This window comes from Chlorocebus sabaeus, chromosome 8 (assembly GCF_047675955.1).
Source record: "Chlorocebus sabaeus isolate Y175 chromosome 8, mChlSab1.0.hap1, whole genome shotgun sequence".
Lineage (NCBI taxonomy): Eukaryota > Metazoa > Chordata > Mammalia > Primates > Cercopithecidae > Chlorocebus > Chlorocebus sabaeus.
Window position 1 is genome coordinate 28,702,765 of NC_132911.1, and position 18,794 is coordinate 28,721,558.

Genomic DNA, 18,794 nt, shown 5'->3' on the forward strand with positions numbered 1-18,794 from the left:
GCCCCACCATGTGCCTAAATACAATTTAAACAGCTGCAAAATCTTGGTTTTAATTTTTCCATCTACTGTGTATGCTTATTTATATGCTTATATAAAGCTAGAATTTTAAAAATTACATATCTGCATGGCAGCCTGATAAAACTAATTCCTTCTCCCCTGAATATATGCATTCATATACTTAGAGAATTCTTTAAATAGTTAAGTCTCAGACAACTCACTTGGATTTCTGCAACTCAAATGTTTAGAAGTACGTGGAGAAGCTGATGTCAAAAGACCTATTTGGACAACAGAACTTGCCCTGTATGTGTTTTTGAATGAGTATAAATAAATCCTCATTTATCATTTTCTGCTGAGTTAACACCTATATAAGGCTGGAAATTGCATTTCCAGTGGGGTTCCCATTCACTATTGCATAAGAGCAGCTTCCTGATTGTTTAGAAAACCTTTTCGCATTTGCTGTAACACTTACCCTAGGCCTAGGTAAAGAGTTTTAAGAAAAACGGAAGTAAGACAGGTGATCACTTTTCAATGAAAGAACAGGTTATCCACAGTAGAGAAAACAGAGGTTGAGAGGGAAGGGCACTCATGATACAAAATTGTTTGAAAAAAGAAATGAAATCAAGAAATAAAAATAGAATTACATTTTCTACTTGGCAATACACAAACAACAGTAAGTGCACTTCATAAATTTTACTACTGTTGCTCTAAGTAATATTACCATAAATCTCATTAGCAGTGTCCTTGGCACTTTTTAAAAGCAGAAAGGAGGGAGTGTGTCTGTAAGTTTAAACAGCTCTGTTATCGCTGAAGAGCGTGGAGGAGAAATGACTGACAGCTGTTCCTTGGTTTAAAAACCCGGTTTAGCCCCCACCCGCGAGGCTGCGCCTCCACCTCTAGCCAATTTGGCGCAACATAGAGCACGGGTTTATCAGAAAAACGTTCACGGCTGCTTTCTCGGTGCTTTTTACCTGGTGTGCGAGCGGAGATGGCCGCTTGCCCCTCTTCTCATCGCGGACAGGAAAAAGAGACTTGAGGAGCTTTGGCATCTGCGGCACGAAGGATTTGACGGGATTCAAGTAGGATGCTGCGAGGTTACTGAGTCCTGCCCATATTACAGGGGAAAAAGATAAAACATACACAATTACATAGACATCTTCTTTTCTGTACATTTGCCAGATATCACTTGTCAGCAAATCTAACAAAAACCAAAAGTATCCTTAAAAAATATTAGAAAAACACAGTATTATTGTAGTTTCCGTAATTTCCCTCAAACATAGTAATGTCCCTTTTTCAATTAAATAGCAGTAACTGGGGTGCTGCCAAAATGCTGTAGTGCCGAAATGCTCAGTGTTCCTATCAGCATCAGAACAGCAATTCACCTCTATCCTGTCAATAATTGGCACAAGCATTTACTTCTGCCCTAGAATAAAATGGGATTGATTTTTAAGTCACACTGCCAATGACACACATGTATAGCTCTCTGTCTAGACTTTAAGCTCTTTGAAGTCAGGGACTATGTCTTATTCAATCTAATTTTTCATAACTATTTACTGAAGGAAGATGATGAAACTGACCTTTTGGGAAAAGGGTAAACAGTAGTGTTTGAGTTATTTATTACAAGTCAGGGAGAGATGCCCTGAACAACTTACGTTCTTACCTGCTGTTAATTTCCAAAGGCTGGGATCAGAGGTATAAACAGGTCATACTTATGATATACTAAGATTTCTTCCCCCTATTAATTTATAGTAAAATCTAATCCCAAGTCATAAGTGATGAAAAGCTGTATTCATATAACATTTAGAAATGAACAAGCAAGTCATCTTAAGGAATTTGCCTTAACAGTTGCACACAACTCCCCACAGATCTCTACTCCACACTAACCCTGAAAGAATTCCAAATTTACTGGCAATTCAGTTGGTAAATGGATGGATACAGCTGTAAGGTTTCTACATTTTACATAAAGTAGTAGAATATTAAGTGTAAGCATACTGCAAAAAGTTAAGGATGTACATTGTAATCATGAGGGCGACCACTGAAAAAAAAACCAAAGAATGGCTATACTGTGCCAAGAGATAGATACATCATACCTCAGTTTAGAAAAGTCCAATTATTTACAGCAAGGCAAAAACAAGGATAAGAAAAATAAAAGAGGGGAGACAGAAAATAAAATAAGATGAATAAAGATCCAAAAAGATACAATTATTTCAAAGATGAGGAAAAAAATTACAATCTAGAGTTCTTTATCAAATTAACATTCTAGAGTAATGATAATCCCTCATTAAGTAAAAATCTAGCCAGTAATGAATCAAAGGCCACACATATCACTAAATGAGACCATCAGACATTATGTGTCTCCAACCTCCCCACCACACATCCACACCCAACCACCCTACCACACACATCCTTCTCAAATCAGCTGAATTGAATCAAGCCCTAACTACCAGTTCACAGGCAATACAGGGGATAGAACTGCATTTCAACAGTCTCATGGGAACGCGACAGGAAAAAATTAGAATGAACAGAGTCTGCTGTGCAAGAACCTGGCCTACTGTACCAGTCTACCGTACAAGAACCTGGTTTCTTTAACAAACACAATGCATGGTCGTGAAGTATTTCTCACCAGTAAAAAATAAATGACTAATGCAAGCAACAATCTGGAAGAATTTAACATATATGGTAAGCAAAAGAGACAGACACAAAAAGGGCATACATCGTATTGGCTCCATTTATGAAACTGCAGAAGTAATCTAGAGAAGTAGCCATCAGAACACTGGCTGCCCACAGGGAGTGGGAATTAACTGGAGTCATGTCAATGTCCTACATTTTGACTGGGGTATGAATCACATGGGTATATACAAATACATTTGGTAAAACTTATTAAATATGACCCACAGTCAACAAAGGAGTAATAAAAATAGACCACGAGATGTCTAGACACTGGATTTAATAGAAAACGACTTTAAGGCAGCTTTCTTAACCAAGTCCAATGATGCAAAGGAGAATACAGTCTTGACAAGTGCACAGACCGGGAATATCAGCAGAGAAAACCAGAAAAGCAGCAGCAAATGGAAATTCTAGAACTGAAAAAAATAAAATGACTGAAATGAAAAAAATTCCCTGGATGTGCTTAACAGACTACTGGAAATCACAGAAAAAAAATTATCCAACTAGAAAAAATAAAAAGATTAAAGAAAAAAAGAATAGAGCCTCCGTGACCTGTAGGACAATATTAAACAATCTAACCTGTGAGTAATGAGATTCTCAGACGGAGCAGAAAGAGACAAAAGGATTAGGGGAAAAGTTTTAATGAATAATGTCTAAACATTTCTTAAAATTGCTGAAAAACATCAACTGACAGATCCAATAACTTGATAAGCAAGTTAAATACTAAGAAAACAATACCTAAGCAAATTATAGTACAATTGCCACAGATAAACAGAAACTTCTGAAAGCAGGCAAACTAAACGAAGATATCACACAGAGTGGGAAGTGACAAATGATGGCTGAATTCTCAGCAGAAAAGAAGGGGCTGGAGATGAGGAGACGTCTTTGAAGTGCTGAAAAAAAAAACCTCCAACTCAAGAGTTCTCTATCTAGTGAAAATATTCTTAACAACAAAACAAAACAGTGAAATAAAGATACTTTCAAAAAAGGAGAGCATTTTTCTCCAGCAGGACTATACTCTAAGAAATACTAGGCTGGGTGCAGTGGCTCACACCTGTAATCCCAGCACTTTGGGAAGCCGAGGCGGGTAGATCACCTGAGGTCAGGAGTTGGAGACCAGCCTGACCAACATGAAGAAACCCTGTCTCTACTAAAAATACAAAAATGAGCCCGGCGTCGTGGCGGGCGCCTGTAATCCCAGCAACTGGGGAGGCTGAGGCAGGAAAATCGCTTGAGCCCAGGAGGCAGAGGTTGCAGTGAGCTGAGATTGGGCCACTGCACTCCAGCCTGGGCAACGAGCAAAACTTCGTCTCCCAAAAAAAAAAAAACTACTACTTCTTCAGGCTAGAAAGAAATAAAATCAGATTAAAATAAGACCATCAGGAAGGATTGGATACTGTCAGAAATAATCTGAAAAAAATAATAATAAAAGATTATCCATTTTTTCTGTATTCTCTGAAAAGACAAGTAGCTTTTTTTTTTTAAGACAGAGTCTCACTCTGTCACCCAGGCTGGAGTGCAGTGGTGTGATCTTGGCTCACTGCAACCTCCGCCCACCTCCCAGGTTCAAGCGAGTCTCCTGCCTCAGCCTACTGGGACTGCAGGTACCAGTCACCACACCTGGCTAATTTTTGTGTTTTTAGCAGAGAGAGAAGTTTCACAATGTTGACCAGGCTGGTCTTGAACTCCTGACCTCAGGTGATCCACCTGCCATGGCCTCCCAAAGTGGTGGGATTACAGGCATAAGCCACTGCGCCCAGCCTGAGCTTTTTTTGAGAAAGGATCTCATTCTGTCACCTAGGCGTGAGTACAGTGATGCAGTTGTAACTCACTGCAGCCTCAACCTCCCGGGTTCAGGTAATTCTCCCACTTCCGCCTCCTGAGTAGTGGGACTACAAGTGTGTACCACCGCGCTCAGCAGATTTTTGTATTTTTTTGTGGAGACAGGGTTTTGCCTTGTTGCCCAGGCTGGTCTCAACTAACCCACACCTTGGCTTCCCAAAGTGCTAGGGCTACAGGTGTGACCTACTGCACCCGGCCTACAAGTGGCTATTTTAAAGCAAAAAGAATAACGTCATAGAGTGAGGTTTGTAACACCTATATATGTAAAAGATGAAACAACAGTACAAAATAAGGGGCCTAGAGGAACAGGTCAATGACTTACACTGTTGCGTGGTTCTTGTACTGTGAGGTGAGGGAAAACATCATATGAACTCTAAGCAGATTTGGTAAGTTAAGGATGCCAAGTAGGGTTTCTGAGCAAAGAATTTAGCAAACAAATACAGGTATCCAAAAAAGCAAAAAGAGGAAATAAATGAGATACGAATTGTTTTTTATTAACCCAAAAGAAGGTAAATAAGGAGTTACAGTGAATCAAAAAACAGAATGGCCAAGTAGAAAACCAATAATAACATGGCGGACCAGAATGGGAGGCACTGGAAGAGGTGAAGCATGCCAATTAAAGGGCAGGAACTATGAGATGAGATTCAGGGGGAAATAACTGGACCCAAACAGACGTTGTCTACAAGGCAATCACTTTTAATTTAAAGACAAATACAGGCTACAATTTTAAAAGCTGAGAAAAGGATACATCGTGCAAACAGTGAATAAATTTGATGCAGTTATATATAAATGATAGGTAAGAGAGATTTCAAGATAAGAGTATTCCCAGAGATAAAAGGGACATTTCACGATAGAAAGGTCACTCCATCAGGAAGATATAACAATCTTAAATGTGTGTGTACCTAATTATCAGAGTTTCTAAATGAATGAAGCAAAAACTGTTATAAAGGGAAATACAAATAATTTTCACAATCGTATTTGGATATCTAAGGCCCTCTCAAGAATTGATAGAATAGGCCTCCACCAAATCAGCAAAGATCCAGAGGATTTGAACAAGGCGATAAACCACAGTGACCTAATGAGATATACATAGAACACCATGTCCCCAAACACAACAGTGCACATAGAATATTAACCAAGATAGAACACAATCTGGAATACAGATTACCCCCAAATATAAAAAATAATTAATGCTAGTTAATAAGCCACGGATCAAAGCAGCAATCAGAGGGAAATTTTAAAACACTCTGAATAGAATGAAAATGAAAGCACAACGTAACAAAATACGTAAAATGAGAAAAATTTAAAAATACAATTGCAATACAAAAATTAACAAAGCCAAAAACTGGTTCTGAGATTAATATATCTGATAAACCTGTCAGAAAAGTATTCAAAACAGAAAATAAAAATTATCAGTATCAGAACAAAAAGAAGGAACATCACAAGAGATCCTATAAGTATTTAAGCAATAAGGTAAAGTAGCCAGGCACAGTGGCTCATGCCTGTAGTCCCAGCACTTTGGGAGGCCAAGGCTGGTGAATCACAAGGTCAGGAGATGGAGACCATCCTGGCTAACATGGTGAAACTCCCATCTCTACTAAAAATACAAAAAGTTAGCTGGGCGTGGTGGCACGTGCTTGCAGTTCCAGCTACTCAGGAGGTTGAAGCAGGAGAATCACTTGAACCCAGGAGGCGAAGGTTGCAGTGAGCCAAGATCATGCCACTGCACTCCAGCCTGGACGACAGAGTGAGACTCCGTCTCAAAAAAAAAAAAACAAAGTAAAGTGATGTTTATGAAAATAAACTTAATAATCTAGATAAACTAAGAAACTCCTTGAAAAAAATATAACCTACGATAGGTGACTCAAAAGGAGACACAAAGATCTAGATATTCCCATACTAAAGAAACTTGCCAGGCATGGTGGCTCACGCCTGTAATCCCAGCACTTTGGGAGGCTGAGGCAGACAGATCACCTGAGATCAAGAGTTTGAGACCAGCCTGGCCAACATGGTGAAACCTCATCTCTACTAAAAATACAAAAATTAGCCAGGCTTGGTGGCGGGTGCCTGTAATCCCAGCTACTCGGGGGGCTGAGGCAGGAGAATCGCTTGAACCTGGGAAGGGAAGGTTGCAGTGAGCCGAGATCACACCACTGGACTCCAGCCTGGTTGACAGAGCAAGACTCCGTCTCAAAAAAAAGAAACTCAAGTCATAATTTAAAATCTCTCCACAAATAGGATTCCAGGCCTGGATCATATAACTAAGGAATTCCATGAAACATTTAAGGAAGAGGTAATACCAATCTTACATAAACTCTCCCAAAAAAAAATGAGAAACATTTCCCAAGTCATTTTATGAAACCAATGCAATCATAACAAAACCTAACAAAGATATGAAGATGAGAAGATACAACATTACAGATATTTACTATAGAGCACATACACAAAAGTCCTTAACACAGAGGAGCAAAGAGAGTCCAGCAATGTACAGGCTAACACACCATGATCAGGCGGTATATATCAGGGCAATGCAAGATCAATCCAACATTCCAGAGCCAACGGAACTCAACCAGTTAAGAGGAGAAATGAAACAATTCGACGGACATTATCTAGTAGAACAGTGGCTGCCTGGCAGGAAATCACAATTTAAACTTTCTGAAAGATGCTCAGATTTCTGACAGTAATTGACAAGTGAAAAGATAACTTACCTGGATCTGGAGAATGATTATTCTGGGGAGAAACAGAGAGCGCGGGAGCAGGAGCTATTCCTCTGGAAACTGTGGTTTGGGATACATCCTGCTGACTTTCCCACCGGCCCTAGTAAAGACAAAATTGGCAATGGTGTTTCAAGTTATTCAATTAACAAATAAAAAAAAAGTACAGATACTCAAGAAAAAAACTGTTACATATTACTAAAGCTCCTTTGAATATAAGCTTGATTACATAAGCACTTGTTTTTTTTTTTTTTTTCTATTTTAAGAGGCAAGTTTCTCTCTGTCGCCCAGGCTGGAGTGCATGGGTGTGCCATCATAGTGCATGTAACCTCCAACGCTTAGACTCAAGCAATCCTCCCGCCTCAGACTCCAGAGTAGTGGGGACTACAGGTACATGCCACCACAGGAGGCTAATCTTTTTACTACTTTTGTAGAGACGGGATGTAACTGCGTTGCCCATACTAGTCTCAAACTCCCAGCTTCAAGCAATCCTCCTGCCTTGGTCTCCCAAAGTGCTGTGATTACAGGTGTGAGCCACCATGCCTGACCAGCACTTTTCTCCTTGTCATCCTGCTTATTTTATTAATTTCCCCAACAACAACAACAATAATGCCCCCCCACACACACATTTGGACAGCCCCTCCATACTGCAGTTTACAGTCTCCCATTAAGCTCTGTCCTAACATGTTTTCTACTCTGTGCATCCTGTTGCCTCCCACAGAATACAGACATATTCCTTCCGCAATTCTCCCTTCGCTTCTGCTTTGAGACGACTTCTGCTCTTTTGCCTCAAGATACCCTTTTTCACTCAGTTCTCCACAGAAACTCACGAACAACTCTGTAGTCAGAGGGTATCTCTTCTCTCTACTCCCAGACTGTGTTTCCACTCACTCACATACAGTGCATAACAGTAAATATTACCAAACCTCTCATTTTAAATAGATATTAAAGATATATTACAGTCAAGCCCAAGTCAAATAATTACAAATTCTCAATGATGGAAGTCTCTGAATTATCAAATTTTATTGTACTCTCAACTTATTTGTAAATACCCATTAAAGACATTTCATCAGCTGATGGATTAAAAGACCATTCCAGGCTGGGCGTGGTGGCTCAGGCCTATAATCCCAGCATTTGGGAGGCCGAGGCAGGCGGATCACGAGGTCAGGAGATCAAGACCATCCTGGCTAACACGGTGAAACCCCGTCTCTACTAAAAATACAAAAAATTAGCCGGGCGTGGTGGTGGGCGCCTATAGTCCCAGCTACTCGGGAGGCTGAGACAGGAGAATGGCGTGAACCTGGGAGGCAGAGTTTGCAGTGAGCGGAGATCGCGCCCCTGCACTCCAGCCTGGGCGATAGGGCGAGACTCCGTCTCAAAAAAACAAAAACAAAAACAAAACATTCCAAAATTCATGTTGAGCCATAAAAATAGTGATACCATCAAAGCACTTTTAACTTCAGCCCTATCTAGGGAAGATATAAACCCCAAACGTTGCTTGCTTCTACTAAAACTGGTAAGAGATGAGACCAAATCTTTTAAATGCTTTAAGTTCCCTTTGATGCCCTGATAACCACCGACTTCTTTACCACTGGAGTTTAATAAACACGTGAATATGAGTTTGAGCTAGCGCTGCACAGATGAATAACCCTAACAATTAACTCAAGGTTTTTTGTTTGTTTGTTTGTTTGAGACTGAGTTTCATTCTTGTCGATCAGGCTGGAGAGCAGCTGCGCGATCTCTGCTCACGGCAACCTCCGCCTCCCAGGTTCAAGCGATTCTCCGGCTTCAGCCTCCTGAGTAGTTGGGATTACAGGCGTGCGCCACCATGCCCGGCTAATTTTGTATTTTCAGTAGAGATGGGGGGGTTTCTCCATGTTGGTCAGGCTGGTCCTGACCTCAGGTGATCCGCCCACCTCGGCCTCCCAAAGTGCTGAGATTACAGGCGTGAGCCACCGGGCCTGGCAAGTTTTCTTTACTAATTGCCCTGAACAGTGGGATGGGGACAGTGAGTTCTCCGCTGCTCTTGAAGATGGATTGTGGAGGAAGGGCCTCTTAGGTTTCAGAAATGTATTGGAAACTCATCTGCTTTTAGTAGCAACCTAAGTACTGATCATAAAAATCAATAAGCCCTAAGTGATCTGGATCCTGTGTACCTCAGAGAATGCCACTTTTCCCTAGGAACTCTCTCAGCACTTGGTATCATTTTTTAAATTGGTGTGATGGTCAGGATTGATTAGGAAGCAAGGAGAACAAGAGAGACAGGAACATGTGATCAGTGAGACCGTGAGCTCTGAGATACTTGACCGGAGGAGCGCTGGCATCCCCATGAATCACAAGCTGATTTACATACTTGAATGTTTTGTTAATTTTTGCATTCACATTTCATGATCTGTCTGGGAAGCTGTGGCCTTGTGTACCCCGGGATATCACCATTAGGTGACTGAACAGAGGTCAGCCCTCCGTGGAGTTTCTCAGAGGAAGAAAAGCCACCTGCTTTGTGTACAGTGGCGAGCTCACACATGGCTGTTCTGAAGACAGCTTACTTAATTTGAGAGTATTTATTTTCATATTTTAGATTTCCTTTGTTTGGCAGCCGATATGGCTGCAGTCTGTCCCTACGGAAAACTAAGCTGGTGATCTGGAGTCGGTACCTGGGCTGCTTAACGTAGAATTGGGCCAACAACAAATCATGGAGGTGTCACCTCTTCCCCAAGGCACACCCAGGCCCCGACAGCTTCAGGGGCAGTTCTTCCCAGCAGGCAGCACCCAATCAGAACAGAGTAGTAACTCCATCTCATTTACTCAAATACTGCAAGTGAGAACACTGAAAGCGACACAAGGCATAGATCCTGCCAGCCCTGTGGAGAGCGACAAACGGAGACACAGCTCACTCTGCCCTCTACCTGAAGGTCATCTTAACCTTGAGGAACCTCACATGCCCCCCCCCACCCACCTATTCTGATCCCACTGTTCTGAGACAGGGACCTCAAACCGCGCTGGGATGGAACAGGCTCTGCTTCAGAGGGAGCAACCAATGCGGATGCTAAACTGGATACCACGTGCTTCCCTCCTCCAGCTGATGCCTACGTATCTCTGCGGAAACGCTCCACTGGAATTACTCACTCGATTTTTCTCCTGCACTACACCTCCATCCTCTTGACAGAGATGAAACCTGTGGTTCAGGGTCCGGCTACACACACTATTCCCCAAGGACAACACAGTGACTATCTTCCCAATACACTGTATATGCTTGGCTGTCCTAGAGTTATCCTCCCTTAACTGAAATGTTGGGGCAGATTAAAAAAAAAAAAAGAAAAGAAAAATGAAGCAACCCAGTTCAAGGTACCTCACAGGGAGATGAACCCAGGACCATGGACTAAAAAGGACTTCGCAGGATGCTGGAACTTCTGGCTCTCTCAATAGCTCAGATCTAAAACTGAAAGAGTATGATATCCCTGTTTTACCTCTCCTCCAGTGATCTACACCCCTCCACCTGAACTCGAAAAAGATACATCTCTGATCTGTCTCCAACACCCTGCATGTCTACCACACTTCAGAATCAGCCATGATACAGTTACACAAGAGGGAAGCTGGCTTCATTTTGGATCCTAACCCAGCTTTACTGCCATTAGGGCACATTTGTCCTCGCAGGCAGACTCAAAGAGATAAAATCCCAGTCGATACTGAAGTCACTGGTAGCCAGCACCATGCTCAGGGGCAAAGTTGACGAGGTAAGAACACAGGAGGCACCGGGGGAGGGCCTGACTTGGTCCCCAGGCACCCCTGCAGTTTTCCCACTCCTGCTCCTCTGCCAGATACAAATTATTTGGGTTTTCTGGGAATGAGTCTGGTTTTGATCAGGAAAGTGACAAAAAGGTAAATAACGAGAAGTGCCAGTGACATTTCGGGTCCAAAGGCAGCTTCCACTGCAGCTGGAAGAGGAGTGACTCATGCTTGGCAGCTCCTCCCAGGGCTGCATGAAACCATCACGGCTTTCAGGAAGGCGATGGAGCCAACACAAAATTCAATTCTGCTAACTGGATATTTGTTCACGCTATTGACTAATCTTAATTTCCTCAAAAACTCCAATCAAAAGACGACAAACATACAACCTTATTGACTTATTAAAAATAAAATTTCTCCTAAAATAACTTTAGAAATAAAAATGGTTTTGTCGAAAGCATCTGTCGCACTGCATAAGACCTCAATGCATAGCTGACTCTGGGGTGGAAAGACCAGCGACATGCCGAAATTCACCCTGCACCTCAACTTCAGCCGGTCTTGGCAGACACTCATAAAAATCCTGCTAAGGTTTCATTATACCTACAGGAAATATCTGTACAATAATGACGAAACACCCGATAGCAATAAATAGCAACACTACTTCAATCAGGGATCGTATTTTATATTTTTAATTGAAAGACTTATCCCAAGAGAGATTTATTTTAGGCCCTATGGTGAATTTCGCATTTGGAATAGTTAACCAAACTATTTTTTTTTAATTAATTAGTTTATCAACTCAATCTTGGTGAAGTTCAGCAAAACAATTCTACTTTTCACATGTAGGGGCATCGACAAATAGAGGAATGGAAAGCAGGCTGGCCTTACTCCAAGTATTATTAGGCCAAACTGTGAGTTTGTCTTTAGAACCTAACCACTTCCCTCTCGCCTCCCACACCCCTAATCCTATCACACAGAGAGGCATGTGCCTCCCTGCCCACTTCGCAATGTCTCTCATGTACCCAATTGAGAAATCTTTGCTACAACATTAACTGAAAACTAAGAGACCCTCACCAGAACCTCCCGGTGGCCTCTCTCTGCTTCTAACATTATTCTAACCTGACCTGACTGCTCTCGTGTGATGTGATACGGAATACACAGCACGACAGACTCTACAATCTACAGTTCTGATTTGTAATTAGCATCAGAGAGATGAACGTATGGATTAATGGAAGGGACTCCAAAAATGTCTGCAAAGCAGACATAACTAATGTCATTATAATTGTCAATGATTTCAAAATGTATTTTCTAGCATTCTCAGCATCATCAAGTCCAGCTTAAAATTACACTTCTGACTCAACTCTCCTGTACATTCAACATTGTCATGCAAAGAAACCAAGATGGTCCCACTGGGCACAATTCTGGTGTGAAAAGGACACCTAGAGCACCTTCACCATGGTTTGCTCCCCACTCACCCTCACCCAAGCTTCCAGGTCTCCAAAAGTTTATTATTTATTTTAATACGAATTAACCCCAACTCCTCACATTCCAAGACCTTCTAAATCCAGTAGGATGCCTTAATTCCCGGTCTTTTTTGACAGATAAATACTTTCATAAACAGCCTTGGACGCAGGTAACAGGGAACATTTGCAAGGCATCACTTGTACTGGTTGCACCGACAGACAGACATACTGCCATAGGTATTTTTACAAAAGGGTGAGGGTTAGCGGATCACAAGGTCAGGAGATCAAAACCATCCTGGCTAACACAGTGAAACCCTGTCTCCATTAAAAAATTCAAAAAATTAGCCAGGCGTGGTGGCAGGCTAATAGTCCCAGCTACTCAGGAGACTGAAGCAGGAGAATGGCATGAACCCAGAAGGTGGAACTTGCAGTGAGCTGAGATCGAGCCACTGCACTCCAGCCTGGGCGACAGAGCAAGACTCTGTCTCAAAAAAAAAAAGGGGAGGGGGTGAGGGTTAGTACAGTGTAGAATGTAGTCATCTTCTAAAAACTACAGTTAAAAAAGCAGTCATAAGCTGGAGGGAAAAGCAAGCATTGTAAGTTTTAGAGAGTAGGATAGTGCTTGTATCCCACTCAGGAGAAAAGCCTAATGAATTAGTTATCGCTCCCTGGAGCTCTGAAAACTGAGGAACGCAGAAGTCCCCAAAAGAAAAAACAGACAAAAAAACCATGAGTCTGAGATTTCCAATACAACAATGTTTTCAGTATCTCTCCTTTGGGATTTTGTATGCAGGCTGTTAAGGAAAAAGCAACTGGAGACCTCCTCAAAACACTAACTACAGAAGAACAAAAACTTCCAACAAGTTAAAATGTTGGAAAATAAGACTTTAAGATCATCTCTTCACGTAGTCCAAAAGCCAAGTAATATAAAAAGGTACACAGCGAGATGTCTCCTCCTACCTCTACCCTGACGTGCTGACCCACTGCATCCTCCCACCCCCATCCCCAGGCAGGTAAAGGAACAATGAATCCTTATAGCTTCTCATTTACATGCAGGCAAATCTATAAGCAACCCTCCCATTACAGACAGCAGTATATTGTTCTGCACTTCGTTTTTAATCACTAAATATATCCTGGCAATCTTTTCATACACTTGAAAGGGTTCCTGGTCATTTTTACAGCTGCATAGTGTCCATTGTGTGTGTGTGTAACAATGTTGCCACCAATGCCCTTGTACATACTACCTGTGTAAGCATTGCCGCGTTAAGGAGTTGTAGGATCCTGAGCATTCTGTGTGTTTAAACACTACTCCCTCCTGAGAAGTGCCGCTACAGGTGGCCCATAGCACTTTGATTTTAAGGCAATGCCACACAATATTTAAAGATGTTTTCCCTTGTTTCAATTAAAAGGCCACAGGGAGAGTCTCTTGTTCCCTGCTGCTATGGGGGCAGAGGGGTGTTTCTTAAGAAAATACAATTTAAAACATTTTTATTTTCCCTAATGATATTTCAGGATGCTCTATTTTAGGTAAGACCACTGTGAGTCCCTTCCACTGAAAATGGGGAAGCTGTTCTGCACCCCTCACAAGGGGATCTGGAACCAAAGCCCCTTCAGCTAGTCTTTTTCTCCTCTATCACCTGAACTTGCTCATCTGTTAAGGTCGATCCATACAACTCTGTTAAAGAACATTTCTGCTTCACTTCGCCCTGTGGAGAAACAATTCTCCAATTCTGACACGCGGACATTCACCTAACTGGCTGAGCTGACACGTAGTGAGCCCCATGGTGCTGAGGCCCTGGTATCCATGGCAACCTTCCAGGCTTGTGGGTGCCAAAAGCCTCCACGGCTGAACTGGAAGCAAAGCTAGGACTGCCAGGCTGGTATCTCTGTCTCTCCTGACATACTTCACCATTTCTCAGAGGATGGGACTGCCACAGTTGGGGAGAGCCAGAGAGGCCAAAATCTGAGGAGGACCGCAAACCACTGCCGTCCTTGAACAAAGGCGCATGACCTTGAGAGCACTATGACCAGGGCTTGAGATGTACATGAAACAGTGCGGAGAGATGCGTCCTTATGCCTGCGCTGGCACTGCCACAGGAGGGGCAGCCAAGCAGCCAGAACCCAGGCTTTCTTCATCTTCACTAAGTTACCCAGGCACCCCAAGGAACCAAGAACCGGAAGTAGGAAGGTCCAGAAGCATTAACACAACTGTGTGACATTATAGTTACTTGCCTAATACGATTTGTCCTGCTAACCCTCAGCCCTCAGCACAGAAGGCACCTTGCACAGGCACACAATGAGTACTGCAGTGTCGCACCTGAAATGGTCTCCTCCATCCTCACCCCATGCTGTCTCTGAAGCATCTGGATGGAGTCCTTCCTAAAACACTCCTCCCCTGGACTGCTGAGACTCCCTTGGCCCTGTCTTCCTTCCTCCCTGGTGCTGCCACCTTAGCACCATGACCCTAAGCATCACCAGTGCCTTGGCGCTCCCTAGCCAACCCAGCCCCTCACTGTCCCCACTATCCCCTCGGGCTCCCGAACCTGACTTCAACTCAGACACATGAGACCCTCAAAACTGGAACTGAATCATTTCTTCCCCAAGCCTGCCCTACAGTTCATCTCTCGGACCTATATACTGCCGTCCAAAACCCAATGTCACCCAAGTCCCCTCACTCCAGCCCCTCACATACTTGGCCTCTGCAGGATTCTAGAGTCCCCCTCTCCAACCCATCTGTGTCTCTCCTCCTCTCTCTAGCTACTTCTCCCCTAACTAGTCTCTCCACCCTCCAACTCAAAACCATTTTCCCCCATGTTTGCACTGATAACTGTATACATTTATACCATATAGTTTCCTAATGCAAAATTACACACCACAGCCAGGGACAGGGTGGGACTCAGCTGGACCATTAAAACAAACTTTCTAATTCACATGTGGCCATGTTACTGCTCTGTTTTCAGTTCCTTCCATGGTGTCCAACTCCTCTGCCATTCGTTGGGCCATGACGTCAGGATGCCAAAAATAAGGCCCCACGTCTCTGGATTCTGCCCACAGACTCCCTCTTTTTTTTTTTTTTTTTTTTTTTTTTTTAAGACAGGTTCTCTGTTACCCAGGCTGGAGTGCAATGTTGCAATCACAGTTCGCTGTGGCCTCAAACTCCCTGGCTCACATGATCCTCCCCCGCCTCAGCCTCTAGTGGCTGGGATTACAGGTGTAAGCCACCATGCCTAATTTTTAAAACTTTTCTGCAGAGAAGGGGACTCCCTATGTTGCCCAGGCTGGTCTCAAACTGCTGGGCTCAAGCCATCCTCCCACCCAGGCCTCCCAAACCACTGAGATTACAAGCATGAGCCACCGCGCCAAGCCCATACGCCCTGTGCTTGACTCCCACCACATGTACTGTCAAGAACACAGCAAGCTGGTTCCTCCCCAAGCCGTCCTTCATACAGATCCTTCTGTTCAGTGTTCCTTCAGCTCCTTCCCCGCCTGTGTGGACCTCAGCGTCATCCTTCAGGGAAAGGCTTAAGAATGGCCTCCGCCCTGCAGCCTCCTGTGAGTCGTGTGTGAAGCCAGTGGGGGTCCACGCCCTCTGCTGTGCCCTGGCTCGGTTCTAATAGCGTCTCTGCTCCTTTGTTCTATTTTTCTGGTGTACGTGAGGGACAGTACTTTTCTTTGAAGTAGATTCTATTATGTTCCATTATTGTATCCATTTAAAATAAGGAAACTGGGCAGAGTTTTTTTTGTTTGTTTTTTTGGTTTTTTTTTTGAGACGGAGTCTTGTTCTGTCATCCAGGCTGGAGATCAGTGGCACGATCTTGGCTCACTGCAACCTCTGCCTCCCAGTTCAAGCAATTCTCCTGCCTCAGCCTTCCGAGTAGCTGGGATTACAGGCATCTGGTACCAAGCCCAGCTAATTTTTGTATTTTTAGTAGAGATGGGGTTTCACCATGTTGGTAAGGCTGGTCTCGAACTCCTGACCTCAGGTGATCCACTGGCCTCGACCTCCCAAAGTTCTGGGATTACAGGTCTGGCCAGAGTTTTCTTAACAGAAGAAAAACAGAAGAATTTTGGCCACTTCTTTCAATGAACTTATAATTGGAGATTTGGGTTAGATGCATTTCCCAAAAAAACGCAGAAAGTTGTATTTTTCTTATATTTTCCTTAAGATACTTTACTTACATTAAAAAATCACGTACAACCAATTTTCAAAAACTCTGCTCTCCTCAGGTAATCACGACTGATGCTAAACTACAGCTAATCGAACCTATCACTGGCAGAGAACAAACAAGCATTTAAACTTCAGCACCCTTACAGAAACCCATGTCCATGCAGGGCTTCAGCGAATGGGTGAGCTGGACAGCAATTTGTATGTCTATAAACATATACATGTACAGTGTAGGCAAACTACTCATAATCTAGATCTTAAAAAAGAGTCTACAGCCGGGAGCAGTGGCTCACGTCTGTAATCCCAGCACTTTGGGAGGCCAAGGCAGGCAGATCACTTGAGGTCAGGAGATCGAGACCAGGCTGGCCAACATGGTGAAATCCCATCTCTACTAAAAATACAAAAATTAGCAGGGCGTGGTGGCGAGTGCCTGCAATCCCAGCTACCAGGGAGGCTGAGGCAGGAGAATCACTTGAACGTGGGAGACAGAAGTGGCAGTGAGCTGAGATGGTGCCATTGCACTCCAGCCTGGGCAACAAGAGCGAAACTCTGTCTCAAAAAATAAAAATAAAAATAAATAAATATGCAAATAAACAAATAGTCTAATGCATCAACTTCATCTTCATTGTTCTTAAATTTTTATAAGGAAAATGTCAAACATACACAAAAGCAGAGTATAGAATAATTAACAATAGGAATAGCATAATGAATCCCACCCAGCTTTAAGAATTACCATGAAGCAGCCAATCTTCTGTCTGTCTCTCTCACTCTGATTTGAGTGAGATTTGAAAATGAGTCCCTCACATGAGACCATCTTGTAAGACCACAGCCGCTACTGACCTCCTCGAGGGCTGCAAATCAACCTGGAGCATGCTGCACACAGATGGCAGCACCAACATCTACCCAGACCCCGCAAAAGCGACAGGCACAAACTATGATGTGTGGTGCCCAAATAAGATGGTTTCAAGGAGCGCTAACCTTTTTTAAAAATAAGAATGAGTTCTCCATGCTTCAAACTCTGTTAAACAGGGAAGGCTCTATTACAAGTAAATAAATTCCAGTGAACAAAATTTCCGTTCCGTGTTTTTCTTTCTTCTCACAAATAATGTTAACTTTTAGATATAATTTTCTTATTCCTCATACATTTTCTATCATTATATATCAGTACTTCACCATAAAACTCTGATTTCGGCCAGGCACAGTGGCTCACGCCTGTAATCCCAGCACTTTGGGAGGCTGAGGCGGGTGGATCACCTGCCATCAGGAGTTCACATGGCGAAGTCCCATCTCTACTAAAAACACAAAAATTAGCTGGGTGTGGCGGCATGTGCCTGTAATCCCATGTACTACTCGGGAGGCTGAAGCAGGAGAATCACTTGAACCTGGGAGGCAGAGGTTATAGTGAGCCGAGATGGCGCCATTGCACTCCAGCCTGGGTGACAAGAAACTCTGTCTCCAAAAAAAAATCTAATTTAAAGTTTCTTTTCTGACAGAAGCAAGTTTTAGAGGAAAAATTGTTTTTAAACCCCAGTAGAGTCTAATAAACCTTATTTTAATTGGCAGATTAAAAGAAATGAACTCTAAAATACTTTCCAGTAAGTTTTACATAATACAGATGAGTAGGGGAAATTCTGGTTTGCAAAAATAACCTGAGGTTTGAGAAGATGAAAGCTGAATGGGAAATGGGCCTTAAAACACTGATAGAAATAGTTACAAACACCTACCTTGTTGCTGCCTAGACCGTATGATGGAATGAGATCTTGTCGGCTTCCAGACAACTGAAGAAGAAAGAAAGGAGGGTTAGTTCTTTATGCATCAGAGCATAAAAATGTGGTTTAGGCAATGCCAGCCTTTGCCAACCCAGTCAACCGAACGTCAAAAATTTGGGTGGCAGCAGAGAGGTTGTCAAGACGAAGGCTGCACACTAGTGGTCTTTGGGACATTACCAACATTGAATTGGTTATGAACAATTTTCAGATGAGAGGTTTCTGTAAGATCTGGATATTCAGTTCACACTGAGGTCACAACCAGCTGGACCTGAACAAGAGCTGTCCCGTTGGGTGAGCCCTTCTGTGTGAAAGATACCAGGTTACTGGTTATCTTACCATGGCCTGAGCTTATGATTCCTTTCTCTGGGTATTTGTAGCAACTGTAAATAAACTCACAAACTATTTAAACTATCAGATCCCAAATACTGAATCTCTGCATATATCAGTGTATTTT

At 42.9% G+C, this 18,794-nt stretch overlaps 1 protein-coding gene across 2 annotated transcripts in view; it reads right to left on the bottom strand.

The window, feature by feature from the left end:
- Nucleotides 1-18,794, bottom strand: part of KIF13B (kinesin family member 13B) — a 197,596-nt gene that overhangs the window by 24,536 nt on the left and 154,266 nt on the right. For both annotated transcript variants that reach the window (XM_007962061.3, XM_007962060.3), the window contains exons 35-37: nucleotides 18,296-18,349; nucleotides 7,215-7,323; nucleotides 969-1,102 (exon numbers count right to left, since the gene is read on the bottom strand). In XM_007962061.3, the coding sequence (XP_007960252.3) occupies nucleotides 969-1,102; nucleotides 7,215-7,323; nucleotides 18,296-18,349 (297 nt within the window). The remainder of the gene's footprint in view (nucleotides 1-968; nucleotides 1,103-7,214; nucleotides 7,324-18,295; nucleotides 18,350-18,794) is intronic.